At 33.4% G+C, this 22,963-nt stretch overlaps 4 protein-coding genes across 4 annotated transcripts; 2 read left to right on the forward strand and 2 right to left on the reverse strand.

Annotated features, from left to right (window-relative positions):
- Positions 1-4,548: 4,548 nt before the first annotated feature.
- Tango10 (transport and golgi organization 10) lies at positions 4,549-6,481 on the forward strand. Its single transcript, XM_088038680.1, has 4 exons — positions 4,549-4,837; positions 4,883-5,023; positions 5,070-5,252; positions 5,301-6,481. The coding sequence occupies exons 1-4, from the start codon at positions 4,748-4,750 to the stop codon at positions 6,369-6,371; spliced, it is 1,485 nt and encodes a 494-aa protein (XP_087894806.1). The 5' UTR covers positions 4,549-4,747; the 3' UTR covers positions 6,372-6,481.
- Positions 6,482-6,518: 37 nt separating this feature from the next.
- On the reverse strand, positions 6,519-8,458 carry LOC148173082 (uncharacterized). The gene is made up of 5 exons (XM_088038681.1): positions 8,114-8,458; positions 7,881-8,054; positions 7,565-7,830; positions 7,168-7,410; positions 6,519-7,120 (listed from the first exon to the last, which is right to left on the reverse strand). The coding sequence occupies exons 1-5, from the start codon at positions 8,142-8,144 to the stop codon at positions 6,740-6,742; spliced, it is 1,095 nt and encodes a 364-aa protein (XP_087894807.1). The 5' UTR covers positions 8,145-8,458; the 3' UTR covers positions 6,519-6,739.
- A 2,430-nt stretch (positions 8,459-10,888) lies between these two features.
- LOC148173083 (synaptic vesicle glycoprotein 2B-like) lies at positions 10,889-15,379 on the reverse strand. The gene is made up of 3 exons (XM_088038678.1): positions 15,337-15,379; positions 14,429-15,290; positions 10,889-11,537 (listed from the first exon to the last, which is right to left on the reverse strand). The coding sequence occupies exons 1-3, from the start codon at positions 15,377-15,379 to the stop codon at positions 10,901-10,903; spliced, it is 1,542 nt and encodes a 513-aa protein (XP_087894804.1). The 3' UTR covers positions 10,889-10,900.
- Positions 15,380-17,731: 2,352 nt separating this feature from the next.
- Positions 17,732-20,586, forward strand: LOC148173084 (synaptic vesicle glycoprotein 2A-like). The gene is made up of 6 exons (XM_088038677.1): positions 17,732-17,850; positions 17,904-17,969; positions 18,021-18,345; positions 19,323-20,095; positions 20,148-20,435; positions 20,485-20,586. Exons 1-6 carry the CDS (start codon positions 17,823-17,825, stop codon positions 20,526-20,528), a joined length of 1,524 nt encoding a protein of 507 aa, XP_087894803.1. The 5' UTR covers positions 17,732-17,822; the 3' UTR covers positions 20,529-20,586.
- Positions 20,587-22,963: the final 2,377 nt, after the last annotated feature.

Below are 22,963 nucleotides of genomic sequence, written 5' to 3' on the forward strand. Positions count from 1 at the left end.
CTCTTTATAGAGACGATCAACTTTTTAGTTTTAAAGACGAACGCTGTTAAAATTAACCGAGCAGAACTTCAATTGCGAATTTACTATTTGATAAAAACGCGGCAGAAAAAAAATTATATGAGAATCCTGCAGAACGAACTTCAACAGTTCAACATTTATTTATTTTTTTAATGTACGATATCTAAAATCATCCACAATTGTTGGTTGTGGTATAAAATCAAAGTAAACTTTCCAATATTGAAAATAAATAACACAAGTCAAACTAAATAAAGTTTTGCTGCATATTTTTCAAACGCGACTTGCAGTTAATATGCGTTTAGCCAAAAGATGTGCTTATTTCAATTAAAAAGAAAACCTCCTTCTACTTTCAGACCACAGGTGCGCAGGAGACAATACAGATATCGGTAAAGTAGCTTCCGCGTAGAATCTCATTAAAATGAAATGGACATAAATATGAGCGCCGATAAAAATGGTAAGAGCATTTAAACTAAATTTACAAAACTTTCTCTAGTATTCCTCAAACTATTACTCTTTGGAATTTAGTACAACAAGAATTTGTGGCGAATGTTTTGTTGTCCCCTCAGAGATATAATCTCTCAGAACGTCCAACATGACTGCTAAAAGTCAATTATCCAATTGATGGGAGAATGTGGTAAAATATTACCACTGCAGCTAACATAAAACGTTTTATTGTAGAAAAAAGGAATTTGTCTCATTTTTTACGTTGGTAGAAACGATTCAGCTGCATCCTTTAAATTAACAGATAACAAAACTACCACTTACACCGCACTGTCTTTGCTGAAAATGCACAATAGAAACACTATGCGGCGTCTCCTCCTATTATAGTCTGCATTTCAACTTTATCGTGTCTAAACAAAAAGAAGACCTGCTTCATTTGATTCTAAAAAGTTCACTTTTCAAATGTACGTAAATTAGGTAAGACAGGATTTACAGCGTTCATTAAACAAATAAGTTAAGATGACGCGTTTTCGCTCTTTCTTGTTGTGGTAAAGCTTAGATACACTTAATTATAACAGATTTTCACACCGTCTTGGAATGAAATGTAAATAAAATTTGAAGAAATTTCCTCTTCCACCTGCGGCGTTTAATTAAAAGTTTGTTAATAAGCAGATGTACTGTTTTCTTTTGAGCACCAATCAGATTTTTGTCGTCATAGTGTTGAAGGAACGCCAAAAGGGTGTTGTTAACACAGAATTTGTCCTTCTTTTAAGATTATCGATACGTGAATGTGTTGTACATGAAAAAATATATCAGGAACATATAGACCCAAGTTTTCAACAAATATTGTTTGTCGGATATTAATAAATAAAGCATATGTTTTTTGATAATTGAATTTTACAGAGAGTGAGCACGGTGATAAGCGGAGTAAGGTGATAATTCATTGCGTCAGATTAATGGAAACTTTGATTTAGTTGAGTACAGTTTTGAGAACGTTTTTCTACAACTAAGTCATGTTCATGTAATACCTAATATTTACAGGTTTTTTAGTGAGCAAAACGGTAAACAGTTTAGAAAAAACACTAACATTGTAAATAAAAAATTTCAATGGAAACATAATAAATTAGCAGAGCGACGTTTTTATTAGGAGTAACATTTTTTTGTTTCTGGTTCGGCAACACTTGCGGCCTCGCAAAAAATCATTTTTAATTTTAACGATAAAAAATTTGAATTGACGAAGCTGTAGAATCTGAAATAATATTTTGTTTTTATCGCTGTTTTTATTACATTTACACAATTTTTAGACAGGTTAAAAAACTTTTTTAAAGTGTTGAAATTAAAAATTACCAAAATTTACCTCCACTACTTTTTGGTATTTTGCATTTATTTAAAGTAACTTTTCCAAATTTCATCAAATATTGTATAAATAAAAAGTTATAATAACAATTTATTTAAAGAACCACCGTTACATGTGTTAATATAATATGTAAAAAAATGGTTTGATTCAAAAATAATAAGTTAGAAGTTCCCCAAGGAATATATCGATCTTAAATCCAAGCAAAGCTGAAGGAATTCATTATTGTAAAAATTTCGACCTTTAAATGTAATAATTCTGATTAGCAATTAAATGCCGGGAATCGATTTCCTAGATACAAATTAACTTGAAAACAGCCAATTTTCTTCGAGCAAAGAAATTAAAAGAACATTTAGAGGTCATACAAAATTAAATAAAGCACGTAAACTGGGGTGTATCACTTTAGGCTTTCATTTCAGTTCTTACAATCTCGAAGTTTTATTCACATATTTTATTGTTTAAAAAATAAAATGTTTTAAATTTCTGTTAAAAAAAACGTTCTATTTAAACTAAAACTTTGTATATTATTATTTTAGAATAAATAATAATTATTATTTTAGAATAAATAATAATATTTATTTTAGAATAAATAATAATAAATGATAAAAATAAATACAATTTCAACACAATGATCAAAATTTGGTCAAAGTGCACCTCTTCGGAATTTTCATTACTAAATTTAAATAGAATATGACAGCCCTGTTATCAAAATTAAAATATTTAATAGTAATATAGATAATGAAATGACATTTCTGTACCCTTTAGGGTTTCAATCCTTTTGGTTGAACGAATGTAACAATAATTTAATATGCTAAAAGTTTATAATTACATGTTAATAATCCTCGAGTGTTTTTATTCCGATTCCATAAAACATGAGTGGTTTATCTATAATTTACAATAACAGTAGTAAAAGTACAATTTTAATGAAACTGTATGTACATTTATGCATACAAAAAAAAACTAGCTAACATAACAAAGTTTCCTTTAACACTAGTATTTACATGATGTTATTAAAATATTTCCGTAATTGTAAACACAGAATATTCATTTTAGATTCTGGAAGTGTAGAATTTAAATGATGGATGCGCCGTCGGCCATAATTTCATCCTTTCAATGTTGAAGATTTTATTCTACGACTGCAGCAAACGAATTTTGAATAAAAATCTTTAATTTGAGAATCGCATTTCGTACTGGATGTTTCTTTGACTTCAGTGTTGTTATATCTGTAAACTGATCTTAGAAACATTCTTAATGATCACACTTGGATGTATCTAGTTCGGATTTCAGAACACTGTAGAATTACATGAACCTGCACTTTTCAAAATGATATCGATGCATACTAATTCAAGCAAAACTCCGAATAAAATCACTTAAATTTAACATGGATAGGCTCTATTCGTAAAACAAAAAATATCTAATTTCTCTTACATAATATATTCCATGAAAGTATAGTAGCACGATATAAAATGCTAATAAAATAAAACGCCGCAGGGATTTAGGATAGGTAATAGAGAATCCGAAATCTTATTGAAATTCATTAAAGGAAATGCACAAATCCCTCTTTAAACTGTGTCTTGAGGCATCCTGTAATATCGAATTGTGCCGACTGCATAAAATAAGAAAAATAAACTCTCTTATAACTAAACATCGTCTTGATTTTATTATTCCGGAAACGTATTTCAAGGACAATCGAAAATGGATTCGAATACTTTGAAGTCGTGTTCAATTAAATTCGATTTTTAGACATATGGGCAAAAAACTTTCTCCATTTACATGCATCGAAGATGGAAAAGATTAAGGCGAAAATAAGAATGCTGACACAGAAAAATACACATTTTTCTTTATTGGAAAATACTGAGTCTCAAAGCAACAAAGAAATTTCGGAGAACACATTTTATATCACAAACATAAAGTGTCCTTGTATAAAGCAAATGTACAACAAAAATAATTGCTTCCACCTTAAAAAAGAAAAATGAAATTTTATGAGGCACTGCCTGATGTACTTCCTCCACATAAATCTACTCCCGTTAAAAATTTAATTTGAAAAATATAGAAAAATTATGAATAATTTACATCTTTATATTCGTACAATCTTTAATGCAAGAGGAGTTGCTTTATGACAAAACTTTGACGTCAGCGACGCGTTAAAGTAAAATTAGGTGCTCTTGTTTATAAAAAGATACAATTTGAATCTTTTTTAGAAAGTTCTTTTAAGGCAACATACAAAATACTAACAATTTTATAGTAGGTAAATAAAGCCTATCAATTCATGTTGAAATTTTAAAACGCGTGTAAACTTTTAGTTTTATCTCAACCGAATTACGAGTAGCTCCCGCCGTTTAATTTCATTGAAATTTTGTAGATCAAAGATTAGAAATTATCTCTCTTTACAAAATCGTGGATTTTGGTGGATGCGCCGGGAAAACGCCTTATTAATACGTCAATATATTTAAAAAATGTATTCTCATCAGTTCATTAATTGTAAAACGCAACCTCAAACTGAATTTTTATGTTTTCGGATAATAATAATAATAATAAAAATCTTTTTTGCAAATAAAAATTTGTTTATGAAGTCACCATTTCAATTATGTTTATTGTATCAGAAATGTGTAACATATAAATATTGTCTAAATTTAATTCGCATTTTAATTAATCCAAATTTTAATTAAATTGTGCACGTGTTAGGAACCTGTAATTAAAACGTTCAAGCGCCGACCGAGAGATGTCGTCTCAATAAAAACGTCAGACTGACATTTCTGATGTCTTGATGACAGGGAACATAACCAAAAAATTCGAAATAAAATGTAAATAACAAGTTTCAATCACTGTTTAAACTCAAGTGACGTCGAACTTTATAACGGCTCTCTAAAAACTGATCGATTGGTTCCACTGTCACCACGGTTTTGGGAAGATGGAAAATTGATTTAAGTCCATATGGAGCGTCAAGCTGAATTTGGGGAGCCCTCGTTGAAGAGCAGACGAAAATGTTCGCCTCAATTAAACGACAACTCTTGCCAGATTATGGTACTGTGGCCTAGAAGGTTTTTTGTGTTTTAACTACTGTTTTAGGTGGACAACTCTGAAAACGTCTTGAATATCTTAAGGAATCTTTATGTGGAAAGGCAAATGTGCGATGTGTCTCTGTTGGTAGGAAACAGGGAGCACCACGCTCACCGGCTTATTCTGTGTGCTTTTAGTGATGTGTTCCAGGTTGGTCTCTTAACATTCATAATTTGTTTTAAAGATACAATTGCAGGCAATGTTAATGAAACCTGAGTGGTGCGAGTGGCATGAGAGTAAAGTAGAGCTGCAGGAGTTACTCCCAGAGTGTGAAAAAGTGTTCCATTTATTCTTAGAGTATTTTTACACTGGAAAAATTCTGATCACACACACCAATGTGATGCCAATCTTAGCTCTTGCTGATAAATATATAGTCAAGGTAAAGTTATGTCTTCAGTGTTATCAAATCTAAAAATATCGTTTCCAGGGGTTATCAAGACTGTGTGTTCAATACATGTGCAAACATGTTCCTCATGCTGCTTCACACAATCAGTTATTTTTATGGCTGCAATACTCCATTCCATGTGGTCATTTAGAAGTAGCTGAAAAATGCCAAAATTACATCAAATGGAACCTGGAATCAATAGCTAATACTCCAGATTTCAGCAACATAGACTCTGACATGCTTACCCGCCTTCTCCAAGAGAATGATGTGATAGTTTACAATGAAATGGTTCTTTATAACTGCGTCGTGCGATGGTTAGATTTACAAAAAATTAGATTTACGAGTAGCGAAGTTCCACCGAGAGAGCTAGAAGAGAACATGAGAATTCTCGTGAAAAATGTAATGGTTTATATTAGATTTCCTATGATGACACCAAGAGAATTGGCAGATTTACTTTTATCCCCATTAATCAAACAACACAAAGAATTCTTCGTCGACCGAATGGCGATAGGTATGACCTACCATTCCGGTCAAACAGATCAAATTGAAAAAATCAGCAGTACAGAAGAGGGGAAGTTATTGTTTACTCCTCGCCTCTACACGTCCGATATTTATAGCGCGGTTTTAGTCATTGAGAACTTCAATGGTCTCCCCAGTTACCACACAAGTACTTTTGTCTTCTCATCACACATGTCAGCGGCAGATTGCGAATCTGATAAAATCAACGACTGGGTAGTTGACCTATATCCAAAAGGAGTCTGGTTTAAAAAGTGTTACTTGATTGTCTGGCAGGGGACTTTAGAAGTCCCCGAAGAAATCATTCCGACAGTAAGACTGTCGTTAACGTCCCGAGAAGTCTTGGAGACGAAAATCAAAGTTAAAGTCGCCGTTCTCATTTATGGGATACAAGGAGGTGTGGAGCATGTCATGGAAGTTAAGGAGAAAATCCACCATTTTACGAACGAGGATAAAGTTATGAATATCGATAATTTGATACCTTTCGCGGAACTGAATCCAAGCGCTTCAACTCACGCTCATGAGAGCCCCTATTTGATTGGACCCGACAGAAACCAACTGAAGCTTAACATTGTCATCACGTCTCTCAATTCTTGACCGCCAAAGTAATTTTTGTAAATTCGTACTGAGCTAACGACTGCTACTTCGAAAACAATAATTTTATTATTATGTAAAGTTTATCGATTTTCATAAAATATTTTGCCCAAGGAGTATTTGATTCCCCGTGGAAGTAAAACCAACGAGTAAGCAAATGCAATTTTTATAAATTTCACTAGTTACTACCAACAATACCACATGTTTACGAGTTCAGTTATAACTAAATTGAGCAATTTTAATTGACAATTTTCAGTCCTGGTCTCAACTAGAATCATAAAAATCACAACTTGAAGGAATGCAAGTTAAACTTACAGCCAAACGCAATAAAGCAAAACGTATAAAAAATTAAGTGCAGCTTAAGTACCATATCATGGAGATAAAGAAAGTGGAAAAACCTCCATCTTAACATAATCATTGATCACTTCATTAATATTCTCCACCGTTGGTGAGGGGACACTCACAGTGAACCCCAATTCTTTCAACTTCATACCATCAAGCCTCAAATGCTTATGCAAGAGAAGTTCCGGGTCCATATGCGGCGTCAGCGGTGTATTCTGAATATTATCCTTCCTACAAACTTCAGCCCAAGGCACTAAATGCTTATCATTCGCATCATCAGCCGCACTTTCAAGATCCAGAACTGATGAAATTATGTTACCACAAAACTCAGCTTTGGTATCGAAAATCTCACACAAAACGTTGCAGATTGAGCCTTGAGTAGAGTCAGCCTCATCAACAACATTGTAAACCTTAAAATTAGGTGTTAGAACAAGATAATTGGGAGACTTCCAAATACCTGTCCCAGACTATCGTCTCGGTTACAGACAAACCAAATCGCGCGACAAACATCAACAACGTGAACTGTATTGATTTTTAGATCAGCATTCCAGAGTAACTTCATAGTTTCTCCTAAATGCTTGTAAATTGAGGCTACGATAACACGAGGGGTGAGCCCAGATCGGTCTCCAGGGCCGTACACAGTGGCGAGTCTTAAAATGGTGTATTTCAAGTTCGGGATGTCGCGGATTTGTTGCTCGACCTGGAAAAAATACACTAAATCAAATTTCCCGCCGTCCGTTTTTAGGGTGGTACGACTTAAATCACTGATTTTATGACTGACATGACAGGTATCTTAACCTCAGATATGAGAGACTTTGACGTTTTGTTACAAGCACATTGACAAAGATATTGACCTGGTATTTCCACTTGCCGATAAACGACCACGGCTCAATGGGTCCGTTTTCTTTATGAGGCACTTTTTCAGCAGAACTCATCTTGCCAGAAGACAGTTCAATGTAATGTTTAACGTTGTTTAAAGCGGCTTGTTTTGCACAGTTGAGACTCAATTTCAGGATCCCTTCCTCATAAACTGGATCAGTTTGTCCCAGCTTTGTTTCCCCTGCACAATTAATAACATAGTCCCATTGTTCTGAGGAACTGAACGCATTTTTGCATGACTCTGTAAGGTTAGGGGATGAAAAATTAAGGGTTGACAACAAGGGGACTCACCTGCGTTTATGAGATTAGCACTTTTGAATTCTACAATTGGGTTTTGGAAGTACTTCTGGCATTGCTCATTTAGCCAAGCCACTTGTGGAGGAACTTTATCAACTACTCTTATTGCACTAGCGAATTCGTTTGATGCCAAAAAAGCAACTAAATTTCGTCCTATAAAGCCACAGCCTGTAAAAAAACATGATTAGAGGTTATGTAAGATTTGAATGTAATTAAAATGTTTTTACCTCCCAGTATTAGAATTCTTGGTTTATCCATGTTTCTTTGTGCTCGTATAATGTTCTTTTATTAGAAAATCTTATCTTCCGATTATAATTCATCCGGTATACGTCATCGAACTGGGTAAACAAGGAGGAAGCAAACATGCACAAGCCGGTGCTTTGCAGTTATTTTACAGAATGTTTCATTCTTTATAGGGGTGATATGAATCAGAAGTTTGGAATTTTCCGAGTTATAATTCAATAGTGTTTTTGCAGGTGGCTAACTAAGGCAGAAAGATATTTAATGAAAATGTGATAAGCATTTCAAGTGCTGGTTTAACAGGTGGAAAACGGTCAAGCGCCCGAAAGTAGGCAACACATTATACTCACTCAAAAATCAAAAACTATGTTAAAAAAATAATACAGTCAAACCTGTATAAAACGGAATCGCTAAAGACCGTCCGATGTTTCTGTTTTAGACAGTTTTCCGTTTTAGGCAACTTTTTATGCCATTTTATTTTTTAATTCTAATATCAGTTGCTAATTATTTGTTGGCTTCTCCACACACTTTTATTAAAAGGAATGATATGTCTTCCGCGAAAAATTTCCAGTTCAAGTTTTTTTCAAATTTCAATACGTTCGGCGATAAATTTAGCTTGCGATCGTAAAAGTAAACCTGATACTTATACACTAGTTTCTTTACTTCTTTGTTCTTGGTAACACGAATTGCCCGTTTACTACTTGGATTTTCTATCCATTAACCAATTTTTCGTTAATTCGATTTTTATTTTTTAACAGACAGTTTTAATTGTTTAACACTTAAATTATCACATTTTTGAACTCGGTTTAAGTCTTTATTTTTTTGGAAAATGTGATTTTCCCCCATCCGTCCATTGTCTGTGAGTTCTCGATATCTAAATTATCCATAATAAAAAATACGTAAAATATTAGGTGAAATACAATATGGGGCAAACAGTCCGCAGATGACATTTTTTCGAAGAATATCTAATTGTTTCTAAGAAAATTTGAAGCAGCAAATAAAAAAATCTCGTTTTAAAAATCAGATGGTCCGTTTTTTGGCTTCCGTGTACGCGTTGAACAGGTTCCGGCAATATTTTCCGTAATGAACAGGTTTCCTGCTTTTATAGCTTCCGTTTTACACAGGTTTCACTGTATAAAAAAAATTGAAAGAATTGTGTACGGCAAAATTGTCTAGCGTGAATTTCACTTTAAATCATAGGCGTACTTCTAATTGTCATTTATGACAATCAATGACAGTGGATTATTAAATTGCCTAATAAGACATTTAACTATAATCGAAAAAGCAAGAGCCATTGCAAAATTAGAAGAAAACATTTTGCTAAGAGCAGTTGCCGCTGATTAGCAAATGTTCTATAGCTAAGATAAAATGTTTAAAGAAAAATCAAAAAGAACGCCACTGCTCAAAGCCTGATTTACATTATGGAAAATAAGAGAAAAATCCCTGACAACGAAAAAATCGTTCACATTTCGGTGTCGCCAATAATACAAAAATCTAAACAATGTTAAAAGAAAATATAAAGAAGTCAGAAATTGAGTCGAATCTAAAATAGATTTTTGAGACAACCAAAAGGACGAATCAACTCCAAAATCTTCACAAAATGAGATAGCACTACAGCACTGCAATTTTTATTTTTTTTTGTTTTCATTTACCCAGAAATACATTTCAATTTATTTTCATTATTGTGCATTTTAAACCTAAGAAATTAAACTGAAACGTAAATAAATTAATAAAACAATTATTGTTATAACATTCCAAACACTGTTAATGAATAAAAACAGTAGCAAACAAATAAATCATAAAATTGAATTAAATATACAACATGTAACTATTTCAACATCTCTAAAAATAAATAATTTCCTTAATTAGCAAATTATTGTCTACAATGTTCATGTTATGACTACAATCGCCTGTGTGCTGCCACTTTTAATTACCACGCCAATTAGTAAAACAGACCCAATTAATTAACATTTTTCTGTGAACTTTATCAAACTTGTCAGTTCCGGAAGCGCCGTCGCCGGAGCGTCACGACGCCGGGTAAAACATGCATCAGGAATACAGAAACAACAAGCGATTTTTACAGAGCACTCACAAAATCAATATTTTGTTATCTACCCCTTCATAACATTCGCCATCTGCTGTATAAATAGGACTTCAGCAGTAGGTGTGTTATTTCTACCTCTGCACGTGATAATGAAGCACATAAAAATTTATTGGAAGTACGTAATTCGAAAGTTTTTAGTAGCACATTAAAACCACATTTGTTTGAATCGATTAAAAGGTAATTTCATTTAGAGAAAGTATCAAAGTTGGCGATTAATTTTTTATTGAATAGTCTTGTATGGATTGTAAAAAAGTCCGATGAGAATTAGAGTTAATTATCGCTAGGCTGAGTAATACCATTATCTTCATGCATGGCTTGAATTCCAAATTAGCGTGAATTTTTAAATTAAAAGTGTTAAACTTCCCACTAAATTGAACTAGGAAAATTCCTTGTTCATTACTCCGTTCACATCGTTTATTAATCACTTTGACGAATAATCAGAATGTTCGATTCTATAGAAAAGTTCAGTTCAGTGGTGTTGTTAGAAAATGGTTTTCGTTACTTGCTTGGCACTTAATGGTAGGTAGAAATTCAAGAATTTTATTAACCAGCAGCACGTAAGTAAGAAGGTAGTCTAAATTCGGTATCTTTGGTGACTTCCTATTTTATTCATACAAGCATCAATCACATCATAATCACTAATAAACAAGCACAGCATTGAAAATGAGAGCTATAATTTGGTTTCGGGGTTAGTCATGGTGGCTATCTCCAGCTTCTTTGGTAACTCTTCGTCGCAGCTTTGCCTCGGGAGAAGAAAACAGATTCCTCCTCCAACTAAAACTCCCCCGGCAACCACAAAAATCGGAATTTCGCAATGTCGGTCCATTAACAACCCAAATAAAACATTACTAGCAATAGCTCCAATTCTCCCAGCACACATGGTCAAACACAGAGCTAAAGCACCAACACTTGTTGGAAACAATCCAACTACAACTCCTCCAATGGTCATGTTCGCTGTTACCATACTCGATTGAAAAATCGAAGCCACAACTAAATTCTGCCACGAGTTTTGTAACCAATAGATCAAAATTGCACTAAAACCTCCTAGGAGCATGCTGGTGCATAGAATAACTTTCAAAGAGATCCTAGCAGCGAGCCATCCAGACAAAGCGTTTGATATAAGAGACGCCACACCCATGATGATGGTACTCTGGATAACTGGAGGGTCAAAAGACGGTTTGCAATCAATTTCGTCATTGTTCAAAAGCGCCAGTTCTTGCACTGTTACGGTTTTGTTGGGATGTAACTCTTGGAAGCGGTCAAATCGGACGAATAGCTCGGGAAGCCACCAGCCAAGACCAAACACACTGAAATCATATTTATTTAATTATTTTTAGGTTCACGTTTGTTTTACGTTTTTTTTGCGTGATTTGTGACGGTATTAACCGAACTATGTCTACAAGAAAACAAAGAAAATCTAACGATTAAAGACAGAACAATGCATTTCCTAAATTTTCCGCGACTTCCATAGACGTACAACAAAGGGCGGTAAAAAGTGTGCGAATTAGCCACATTGTCGTGTAGCGAACCATTTTAGAATCTTGAAAAGTGAGTTTACTTTTGACTTACTGAAACTTAAATATTTGCAAAGACTAATGCTGGACAAATTTGTCTTGCGAGGAGCCAGTTTAATTTAAATGATTCCAATTAAAACGAGTCACTTATGTAAATGCTTTTGCTTATATACATTAATCAGTCTTAAATAGATATTGCGCTTTGTTTCCTGTTTCTGTAATGTGGAACAGAACCAAAACATCGAAATTAGATAAAAACGGAAATTAAAAAGCGTTTTAGGATACAGTTTCTAATGTTTTTTTAAGTAATTGATTACTTTGGGAAGGCACTGTAGATACAAATTATATTTTCAAAATCCCAAAGTAACAACTTCTATTTTTGACCCCCGCGAGTCTCTCATTGAGGACTTGACCTATTACAATGAGATTAATTAAATTCCACGAAAATATACGTTCTTTTGTTGATAAAAATGTTTTCATACTCACATAATTACGAGGTATTATTGACGCAGCATTTCTGTGAATTTTAATTCAATTTAGATGGATGCGAAATATTATATCAGAAACTGTGATTGTTTTAATAAAATTTCGTGTAGTTAACAAACATAAAAAAAATAATCCATCTACATTTTATTAGCAGAGACCTCCAAAATTATATACTTTAACTAAAATTGAAGAGTATAACTCCTAAAGGGGTCGAAGTGCCAAAAATTAATTTTGATTAGACAATTTCTTTTTTTTTTTTATAAAGTAGAGATAAAATTTATAAAATGCTTTTGCTATATCTATAGCTAAAGGTCACTGTATTCATATAATAAATATGGAATTTCAGTTAATAGTTGCTAGTACTGCATACATAATATAGTTTTAATTAAATTTTTTTTTGTTAAATTTTAGAAGTTATACCTACTCCTATACTCTCTTACTCAAATTGATTTTTTTTATCTTATTGCTTTATTAGAATAAATACTGATTACTGGTGAAATTTGAATTTTTAATATGATCTCTATGACAGAAAGGCAAAATTTCATCAAAATGAGATCTAGAGAATGTTATCCTTAAAAAGCCCAAAAACGAGCGAAATCGGTTAAAAAATACAAATATGAGGAGCAGAATTATTAAATTTCAATTTTTAAACCGCTCCCAAAACCGTAATTTTCAAAATACGACGTCGGCACCAGCATTTTTCTGATTACGAGTTTTTGAGATTTCCTTCCAGGGAAATAGGAGAGAGAAATTTCGACATAAATTAGAAAACAAATATTAAAATAACTAATTAAAAAGTATAAATTCTTTTACTTCAAATTTTTTAAGTATCAATTTTAGAATATATGTGGGGGACACGCCAGGGAAGATAAATTTTGTGCATTCAAACTTCATTTTCAAAAATGTTATCAAAGTCTTCCTATATAAATTTTATTCGACTTTGTACAGTTTAAAATCTACTTAAATGTCATCTGAGTGTAATTTTTATGTTTTCAATACTTAAGGATTTTTTGACGTTGCCACCAAATTCTTTGATTTACATTGATCTAGAAGTAAAACTATCAGAGTTATAGATATAATAAAAAATATATAAAATGTTGGTTCTAAAATACAATAAATTTTATTTGTTGTATAATATCTTGATACTTAGGGTACAGTTAATATATATTATGTTATATATAATAATAATCAGTAAGTTAATAGATAATTTAATTAGGAACCTCAAATGTAGCGTTAAAATTAAAGTGTAGATATTTTTTTCCTTTTTTTGTTCTATAATTTCTTGTTTTTGTCTAGTTATTTTGTAGTTTGACACAATTAAAAAGGAAGCCAAGGATAGTAATCTCGGGAAATTTTATTGCTATGTAAGAAAAACTGAATTTTAATTGAGTTTTGTTAAAAAAATGCTGAAATGTTCAGTTGGTCTTTAAGATGAGCGTTTCCAATAAAATTCTATTTAACCTACAAAAAACAATAAATTTCCTAAAATTCATTGCCAAAAAAGAGTTTTAATAAAAATTATTCGTCCTGCTAATTTTCTAATTTAGTATAATTCAGAGACAAATCAAATATTATCGTTTTAAATTTACTTAAATAATTTATTCAAAACTTAGTAAATAAGTAAACATTACTTAATAATTATCACAACTTAACAAATGTATATTGTGGTCAATAATATTAATATTTGCAGCAATAACATATATTTCTTTAATTTAAACATGTCCCTTTTATCTGCAGTTTAAAACTCTTTTCTCGATTAAAAATTAACGACCACGACAACACGAGTTCCACAATTATCTCCCATTGAAACAATGAACAATTTACGCTCTAGAATATTCAATACATTTTTAATGACACATAAAATATTATCGATCAGCAAAAATTGCTACGACGCGACATAAAATTGCATAATATGTTAATTTCACGCTCTCATTAGCATTCTGGAATTTTTTGACATCAAAAATAAAACACTCACCCCTTCACTTGTTTCGTGATTTTACTAACAAAAAAAGTTCACGCTACAGACGCATGGGATTATTTTTCTGACGTTTCACCAAAACACCGTAATCAGTGTTTTTTAACATTTTTTTTAATACCTTAAACCACCGTAAAATTTCCCATCTAAAATACTCTTGTTTCAATATTGAATTACATGAAACGAGTAAAAACATTTTTTTTAAATCAAAGTGTCGACTCACCCAAACATATTAGTAAACATGATGGCGATTGAAAGTAAAGTTGGTATAAGTAAGGAGCTTCGAAACAGACTTTTGAACAGTTCACACATTTCTTGCAGATTTTTCATGGTTTTTCCGCGACATTGTAAGCTATTGGGGACGTAAACTTTCGTACGATTTAAGAGATTTTTCACTGGAAAGTCTTTCGAGTTTTGTCCTGTGTTCATTGAGAACATTAGACGTAGAACGAGGAGAGATTTTCGAGAGTCACCTCTTGCGAGGAAAAATTTTGGGGTTTCAGGCAAGCGGAAGAACCACAATCCTGCGATAATCTCAGGCAGGACTAGGATTATCATGAATAATCTCCAGGATGTTATAACAAAGTATGATCCTAGAGAGATGGATACAGGGAGTGGTAAGATGAACCAAGCCAGAAGAGGCAAAAGAAGCCAGGCAAGAGTGAAAAAAATCCCCGAGTAGCAAATAACGGAAGACCGATGTTTAACGGGTTGAAATTCCGCCAAGTAGGAAAAAACAATGCTGCCTGGACCTCCAATAAGAAACCCGTTGAGAAATCGACATGCTACTATGCTAAAAACTGATTGGTTGATCATGCAGATTATTGTAACGGCAGCGTTTGATAAATGAGCGACAACTAGGATTTTTCGCCGCCCTTTGAAGTCTGCTAAAATCCCCCATAGAAAACTGCTAGCAACACCTCCGAGCAAAAAACAAACGTTTAAAAGACTCAGTTGAAATGAAGTCAGTTGAAGTTCGCACTGAGCTGCTGGAAAAATGTAGGCAGCCAAACCATTTTGGAATCCAACGGAGATTATGCAAATTGCACAAGCCGTGAAAGCCTCGTAGTGGAATCTACCGTAACCTGAAATACAAAATCAAATTTGAGGCACTCGTCGTATTAAAAATACCTGTCAAATCCAACGCTTTGTCGAAGTCCACTGAATCACACATGACTTTCCAATCACTCTTCACGTTTGACGTATCAATTAATTGATTCACATTGATTACGTTTCATTATAAAAAGATTATTAAGCATTATTTGGAAATGCAATTTGTAGTGTTTGGAAATCGTTAGCGAGGGATATTTCAGGGTGGCGGATTGCTGCAGGACTGACCACGATCATTTTTCCTTAAGGAATTATGTTTTCTCAGTTAAACAAATATTGAACGATTTTCTTCGAATGAAGGACTTGGCCAGTGCTGGCGGAAAAGTTAACTAGGGAAATTGATGGTTTGGATCAAGGACAAGGGCGAAATTTACGTAATTGAGAGCAAAGGTTGAAGCGGTATTTATGTCTTGAAGGCTGGAAGATTCTCCACTTCTTAAATTTTTGAGGTGATTTTGTAGAAAAAGAGTTTGAAATAACCTCACCCTTGACTAAATACCAACAACTAAATGAATGGTAGTAAACTGATTAGCAGTAAAGTTTAACCGAAAATGGCAATAAAAATTATCTTTAGAGGCAGTAAAAATTGTAATAAATATTAAAGTTATTTTCTATGCTCACACCTTCTCAGTTACTTAACATAACTGCAAATTTCAATACTTTTTAAGAATTTTATAATAACGACCGAGATAGATGTTTAAAATAGTCCAAGAATTTTTTTCTTTTATTTTTAAATTAAAATTTAGAAAAATTGCTTCAAAGTTGGAACTGTTGACTGATTCAAATTTAAATTTTTAAGAACCTCAAGTTCCCAAATTCAAGTTTAGTATCAATTCTCATGTTTCACTAGATTTTGAAAAAAAAAATAAAACTAGACAAACTCTCAAATCTCTAGAACATAATTCTTTGATGAATTGGTTTTCCAAATAAATTCGAAATTTTAAAATTCCGAATATACAGTTATGGATTCTAGAATGGCATTCTTGAAATGCTAAAATTCTGGTACTTATTCTAAGAGTTTATTCATATTTAAGACACTCAAATTCTAGATTCTTAGAACTTTCTCCAAACTTTTTGAAGCAAGCACTTTTCGTTTTTAGCATTCTCAAAAATTCTAAGAATTTTGTAAATTGTTATCATTTAAGAATGGATAAAAGAAACCTTAAAAAGCGGACTTGAAGTTTTTCTGCAACCTTTTGAGAGTAAAAAATCTTTTTTTTTTATTTAAAGAACCATATTTTTTTTCTAAAATCATTTCTGAACTAAAAGAAACACATTTTGAAACTTCGAAGACTCAGGTGGCAGCGAATTGTCCCAATTAACTGAGATTGCCCCAATTATCCAAACCACACGTTTAATTACATCTCAGACAACGATCGTAAAATTCCGATTTTTTGTAATTTTGCGACATTTATATCCCAACCCACTCTCCGCCCATGCACGTATTTTTTTCAAAACACTCAGGTTGTTGACTGCTTATAAAGTTAATATTGAGGTACGTGTGGCCGCTCCTTTGTTTTTTCAAAGTTTCTCATCGTTATGATCGATATTAGTTGCAACGGCGCCGGATTTCCCACCCTCAAGCTCAAAGGGTTGCTTAGGTATCTTCCGGGAAAGCTTTTATATTAGGGCAGCAGGAATACAACAGAGGTATGAAAGCTTCACCCTGCGAAAAGCACGAATCGATATCGCAGATAAGCGAGAATTAATTGATTCTATTTACTTTTAATGACAGCTTAACTCAATTACTGCTGCAATTAGAAGTATGGCACAAATGAGGATAAACTGGGGGTGGTCGAATTAACACATCACAGAGATTTAGTGTAAGAACTGTTAACTATTTTTTCAATTAATTCGGTCTGTGTTACATGGCTATAAACTATCCAGGTAGCTATTAACGACATGTAACGACCAATTTATATTTTGTTGGAGTTTAAACGCTCTTCCAGGCTGCCTTACAATAGCCGAACTATTAGGGGTTTAGAAAAGAGAGAAGTTCCGACCAAAAGAAAATGGAGAGAAAATCGCGAAACAAACATTTTCGCAATGTCGCTGAATTTTTTCAAGGCTGAAGGATTTGTTCCTGGACCTTCAATAAAAAAAATATGTTTGTTTCTACAACGTTACGTCTGGAGTTCCATCCAAAAACGCAGAAATTAAAAATAACAATACATAAAATAAATCCTTTATTTGGCAGTGGTTTAAGAAGAGGTTTTTCAAACATTTGCTCCACAACAATAAAAAACGTGCTTAGAGCAAATATGCCCAACTCGAAGACAATACCTGAATAAACGTGACTGTGTTATTGTTTTGTTGGGAAACGCGAAAATACTATCACTCAAATTTTGATGAACCGCATGCGTCGCTTAAGACGATTAATTACGATAATTACAACCGGGATTAAATTGTTTCTTGAGTAGAAGTAGGCTGCAAATTACTTAAATAAAAGAGCGGTTTCATGCACTCAGCTACATTTGTATTTTGGCAAGAAGCAATACTTGTTCGAAATGAGTGAAAAACATTTATACACATACGGTGACTAGTGAGTGGGTTATTCGGTTCTTGTTACTAAACAGTTCGTGTTTCAGATGAATTCAAGATCTCCCAGGAAAAGTACAAAAATGTGGAGTTTGAAGCTGCTCTGGAACACACCGGTAATTACAAATTCCTTTTTTTTTGAGTGAAAATTAATCGTGTTGCACCAGGTTTTGGAAAATACAACTTGGCACTAATTTTGATCTGCGGTTTGACTCTTTATGGAGTCAACAGTGAAGCTTATGCCGTTGGTTACGTCTTGCCCTCTGCAGAATGTGATCTTAATCTTGACACTTACACCAAAGGAATCTTAACATCAACGAACTTTATTGGGATTACTGGAACATGCTGCATGTGGGGTTATTTATCCGACACCAAAGGGCGAAAATCCGTGCTAATGATCAGTTTGATATTAGCGTTTGTCTGTAGTGTCGCCGCTGCTTTCATCCCTTCGTTTTGGGGCTTCGCCATTCTTCGATTTTGTAATGGAATTTTGTAAGTACCATTTCACATTCTATAATGAACACAAGGTTGAACTCCGATCGTAAACAAAAAGTCATTGGACTGGATGGAAATCAAAAACACGAAAAACAGAACCATGTTCCAATTTACAGACGTTTAATCCAATTAAAACACAACTCCAATTATACACTTAATTTTCTCATTTTGTACTTGTCCAATTGGAAGCTTCAATAGGCATAATTAAAATATTTACTATTAATTGACTCTCTTTGGGCCGCGTGTTCATTTAAATAAAAATTAATAATCATTTAAAAAAATTAATGCCGCTCTCTGACAAGGCCTTTACATTACATCATCCCATTTTCTGGAAAATGATTTCTAGCTCGAGAGAAAGTGTTTTAAAGACTGCAACAAGAGGTTAAACTGTTTACATAATAATTAATGAAATTCGCACGTGATTCAAAGGAAATAGTGATTTTGTAGCCTCCCTCGAGGCTAATCTAAATGTGACCACGTTGTAATTATGGTATTTGTGTTTAATGTTTCACACTCTGTTAGTAAATTAGATCAAGAGAAAACCTCGACAAGGAAAATTATTCAGAAAATCCTTGTTTAATGTCGAGAAAATATGCCACTTTGTACAAATATTTTTTCTATGCTCCCATAAATATTTACTTGTACTATTTTTATCATAAATTGGTAATAAATGAACGTGAAATAATAATTTAGGCGAATTGTTATCAGTATCACAACAAAGAAACACGGAAGGTTCGTTCATAAACAAACGTGCAATTTTTTCGTTCGAATGAACGTGCAACTTTCTAAAGGTCGTTTATTTGTGGACTTTGAATTTAAGGATGCCGTGAGGAACGTGTTTTCTTTGCCAGATTTGTTAGGAGAGTTTTAGAATTTAATAGAAATTAAAAAAAAAAACATTTAGAATTGAAAATCTCGACTAAAAAAATTTTGAGATAAAAGTTTCAAAAACTGAAAATATTTTTTGTTTTTAGCATTGCTGGCCCCTCGGCCATCGTCTACGCGTACTTCGGCGAGTTCCAAAGCCGCATCTACCGATCAACCGCAATGGCCTGGATGAGCCTTTTCATAGCTCTAGCTCTGATAACCCTCCCCGGTCTAGGCTGGGCCCTCCTTCCCCAACAGGTTCACTTCCAATTCTTCGGTCTCTCCATAACTTCCTGGAGAATCTACATGTTGCTCATCAGCATCCCTAACCTGATCGCCGCCATAGCTTTCCTCAAACTACCAGAAAGTCCAAAGTTCCTTTACCACAGTGGAAACATCGAAGAAGCACTCCAAGTACTGAAACGTATCTACACTATCAATACCGGAAAAGACGAATCGACTTTCCCTGTTGAGAGTCTGGAAGAGAAGGGAAGTCTCCAGGTGGATACAACGAAGAACACAAACATTTTGAAGGACTTCTGGAGACAGATTGGGCCGCTTTTTACACCACCGCACTTGAAGTACTCTTTAGCAGCGGGATTAATGCAAGGAGGAGTGTTTGCTATCTCCAGTGGAATTCTTTTGTGGTATCCCGATATTATAAACCAACTTTCGCACTCGGCCAGCGGAAATACGAGTGTTACCGTTTGTCAAGCTCTCTCTTCCGTTGATCATGAAAATAGAAACACTGGAGGATGTGTGGAAGATAACATGGACGACCAAGTCTTCATTCAGAATATTATTATCGGAGTTGCTTATCTCGTCAGCTACGTGGTGTGGGGTTTCGTGGTTAACTTCCTGGGAAATCGTAATTTCTTCGGTAGGTTATCCTTCCTCCACCATTTTTAACATTACTAATAATAACTTTCTAGGAGTGTGCATGGTCGTGTCAGCCATCTCTATATGCCTATTGAACTTCTTAACGGAGAAAGTGATGATTGACATCTTATTCGTCGTTCTTTTAACATTACCAGGAATCTGTGTCGCCGTTATTAATTTAATAATGGTAGAAATAATTCCTACTTATCTTTGCGGTATGGCGGTTTGCTTAGTCATGACAGCTGGAAGAATAGGAAGCATAGTTTCAAGCTCGGTGATTGGAATTATGCTACAATGGAACTGTGCTGTCACGTTTAATTTATACGCTGCCAGTCTTCTAGGTAAGATTTCCAAAGTAATTGTTGAATTGAACTAATTTTTTTATTGCAGTATGTCTTCTACTCGTATTCGTATTTCCAAAGCATCCAGCATAGCGACAAAATTCAACGTAATATTTTAATTCTAATTTATTGTGATAATATAAGCTTAAGAATGACTAAATAAATATTACACTATTTTTAACATTTTGTGGTTTTTATCTCCAAGCTCTTCATAAATCATACATGGGAATAACAGCTTCTGAAGGTGTCAAAAAAGGTTGTACAAATAAAGAAAGCCTAAGTTAATATGTAGAGGTTTTTTTTGTTTATGACGTCTCCAGATAACACAACTTTGACAACAAAAGCAAAACCATTCCAATGTTGTTTATTCATACTTTTTTTATAGACTTAATTTGATTTTTGCACGTGATTGCATAAAGATCAAGGTTGGAAGTAAAATAATACCTTGATCCATCAAACATCTCTACATTTAATTATACAAACGAGATTTGGATCGTAACATGATGAAGGCTTTTGCGTGTAAAGAAAAACACGTGGCGATTACTTTAGACTCATGCTTTGTTTATAAGCACTTTTTAATATTCTAATGGTGATTTTTCGATGAAGTGGATCAATCTAGTACAATTTTTTTTCAGTATAAAATATGAATATGCATATCTGAGGATATAATATATAATTTTTATTATTCCTCATCCATTGCATAATAATTATGCAAACAATGGACCTAGCGTTTGTGACGTTTCTTTGATCCTTGAGCGTTTGAATTGAATTAGTACGTCAACGAGCCCACAGGATCAACTTTTTTGTTTAATAAAATAAGCATTTTCTATAAATTTTCCACGCACGTGGACGATGGGTGGTCTTGTTAAACAATCCATTCTGAAGATCTTTTTCAAACATGATATTAATTACAATAATGATTATTTTTATATCGATTTCAATTGGATTGGACATAGAATTATAACAGTATCCCCATGTACATTTTAAATCTGAAGGAAAATTTCTTCAGAGAACAAGAATGAAGCGTCACCACACGAGTTCACAGCGAACATTTAGAACAAAGCAAAATACAGGGTGTCCCGAAAGTGACGCACCACCGTGAAACTGTATCATCGGACAATGCCATAGATCACCGGAAAAATGTTAAAAAAAATCCATGTCTTCAATTTTTCGAGATACGATGGGTTGAAGAGGCAAAGTTTGATGCGAAAATTAACGATTTCTGTGCAATAATTTTACGTTCAAATAAATTTGTTACCCAAAGAACATTTTGCGCAAAGGCATGGTGCAAAAAAAATCGGAAAAATCTTGTAAGAAATGCCTAAAAACTGTTAAGAAAATTTTTGAATTAACAATCTCAATCAGTGTGGCATCGTTCACGTGAAACCATAGTTACAATACTCGTTCATGAGCCGACCTGACTAACGCCAACAATACAACAGCAACGTTACTATGGCTTTGACTACTGGAAATTTAAATTATAGGGGGTACATTTCTGCAATGTTGCCATTTTCCTAATTTTCTTTTACTCCTCCTGCGAAAACAGAGAGTCTGGAATTTTTTCTAACATTTTTTTGGTACTCTGGAGGACCACCCAATTACCCCCTTTTAAGGTGGTGCGTCACTTTTGGGACACCCTGTATAAATCAAATTAAATTTATTTTAAAAGTAATTAATGAATTAATAAAAATGAATTAGATCGTTGCTTAATTAGGTAGTACCTACCATCTAGCGTTGTCTTCTACAACTGGAAAAATTTAATCTTATCATATTTTGTAATTCGGGTTTCATCTAATATGTGGCGCTTCAATGTTTCTTTTAGATATATTTTTTTAGCAAATCGTTATTATTCTGATAACCACTTACTTTTGGTGGCAACCGTGTAATTTTAAACCAATGAATTTGCAGATTTTCGGCATGAGTCGAGCTCAAATTAGGGAGAATAAAAATTGAATTGAGCTCATTCCAAATAAACCGCTACGGATATTTATAAAGTAGTCAATCATCTTCTCAACATCATAAAAATGTTTCAAGTCAATTTTTATTTTACCAACAAAACCTCTAATATTACTTTTGATTTTTTTTCGTTTATTAAGATGTAATAAGAATTTCTATAAAGTCGAACTATGACTGGACTTTTCGACTTTTTTATCCAAGAAGATAAAAAATAAATGAAATTTTGACTATGCAATCGTTATAAGTTCTTCTCTTGATAATATAAATGAACTGCAGTAAGTATTTCCAGATAAGATCTTCTTGACTGGTAACTACGTTGAAATACGCAAATAAAACTGACTCGAATTACAGAAATTAAGTTAAGCTTGAGCTGAGCAACCCTTCCGTGACTTAGTAAGGAGGAAAAAGCTCATAAATCAATGACATTACTTCATTTTTTATCTTTTTTTAAAATTCCAGTCCAAAGACCCCCCAGTTTATCAAAGACATATTTATAGCCCCTAAAACTTTAAAATCTTTTAAAGTCTGTGGTAAATAAAAAGAACAAATTTATATCAAATCTAGTCTAATGT

The sequence above is a fragment of the Gnatocerus cornutus genome, chromosome 6, assembly GCF_029298725.1.
Source record: "Gnatocerus cornutus isolate USDA-ARS CGAHR chromosome 6, icGnaCorn1.1, whole genome shotgun sequence".
Lineage (NCBI taxonomy): Eukaryota > Metazoa > Arthropoda > Insecta > Coleoptera > Tenebrionidae > Gnatocerus > Gnatocerus cornutus.

Coding starts and splice junctions, on each gene's coding strand:
- Tango10 (XM_088038680.1), top strand. CDS start 4,748: ATGGAGCGTCAAGCTGAATTTGGGGAGCCCTCGTTGAAGAGCAGACGA. Junction 4,838..4,882: donor ACAACTCTTGCCAGATTATG/GTACTGTGGCCT, acceptor CTACTGTTTTAG/GTGGACAACTCTGAAAACGT. Junction 5,253..5,300: donor CTGATAAATATATAGTCAAG/GTAAAGTTATGT, acceptor TATCGTTTCCAG/GGGTTATCAAGACTGTGTGT.
- LOC148173083 (XM_088038678.1), bottom strand. CDS start 15,379: ATGTGTGATTCAGTGGACTTCGACAAAGCGTTGGATTTGACAG. Junction 15,291..15,336: donor CAAAGCGTTGGATTTGACAG/GTATTTTTAATA, acceptor TTTGTATTTCAG/GTTACGGTAGATTCCACTAC. Junction 11,538..14,428: donor ATGTTTACTAATATGTTTGG/GTGAGTCGACAC, acceptor ATATGATTTCAG/TGTGTTTGGTCTTGGCTGGT.
- LOC148173084 (XM_088038677.1), top strand. CDS start 17,823: ATGAGTGAAAAACATTTATACACATACG. Junction 17,970..18,020: donor AGCTGCTCTGGAACACACCG/GTAATTACAAAT, acceptor GTGTTGCACCAG/GTTTTGGAAAATACAACTTG. Junction 20,436..20,484: donor ATACGCTGCCAGTCTTCTAG/GTAAGATTTCCA, acceptor TTTTTATTGCAG/TATGTCTTCTACTCGTATTC.
- LOC148173082 (XM_088038681.1), bottom strand. CDS start 8,144: ATGGATAAACCAAGAATTCTAATACTGGGAG. Junction 8,055..8,113: donor AAGAATTCTAATACTGGGAG/GTAAAAACATTT, acceptor GTTTTTTTACAG/GCTGTGGCTTTATAGGACGA. Junction 7,121..7,167: donor GAGACGATAGTCTGGGACAG/GTATTTGGAAGT, acceptor CCTAATTTTAAG/GTTTACAATGTTGTTGATGA.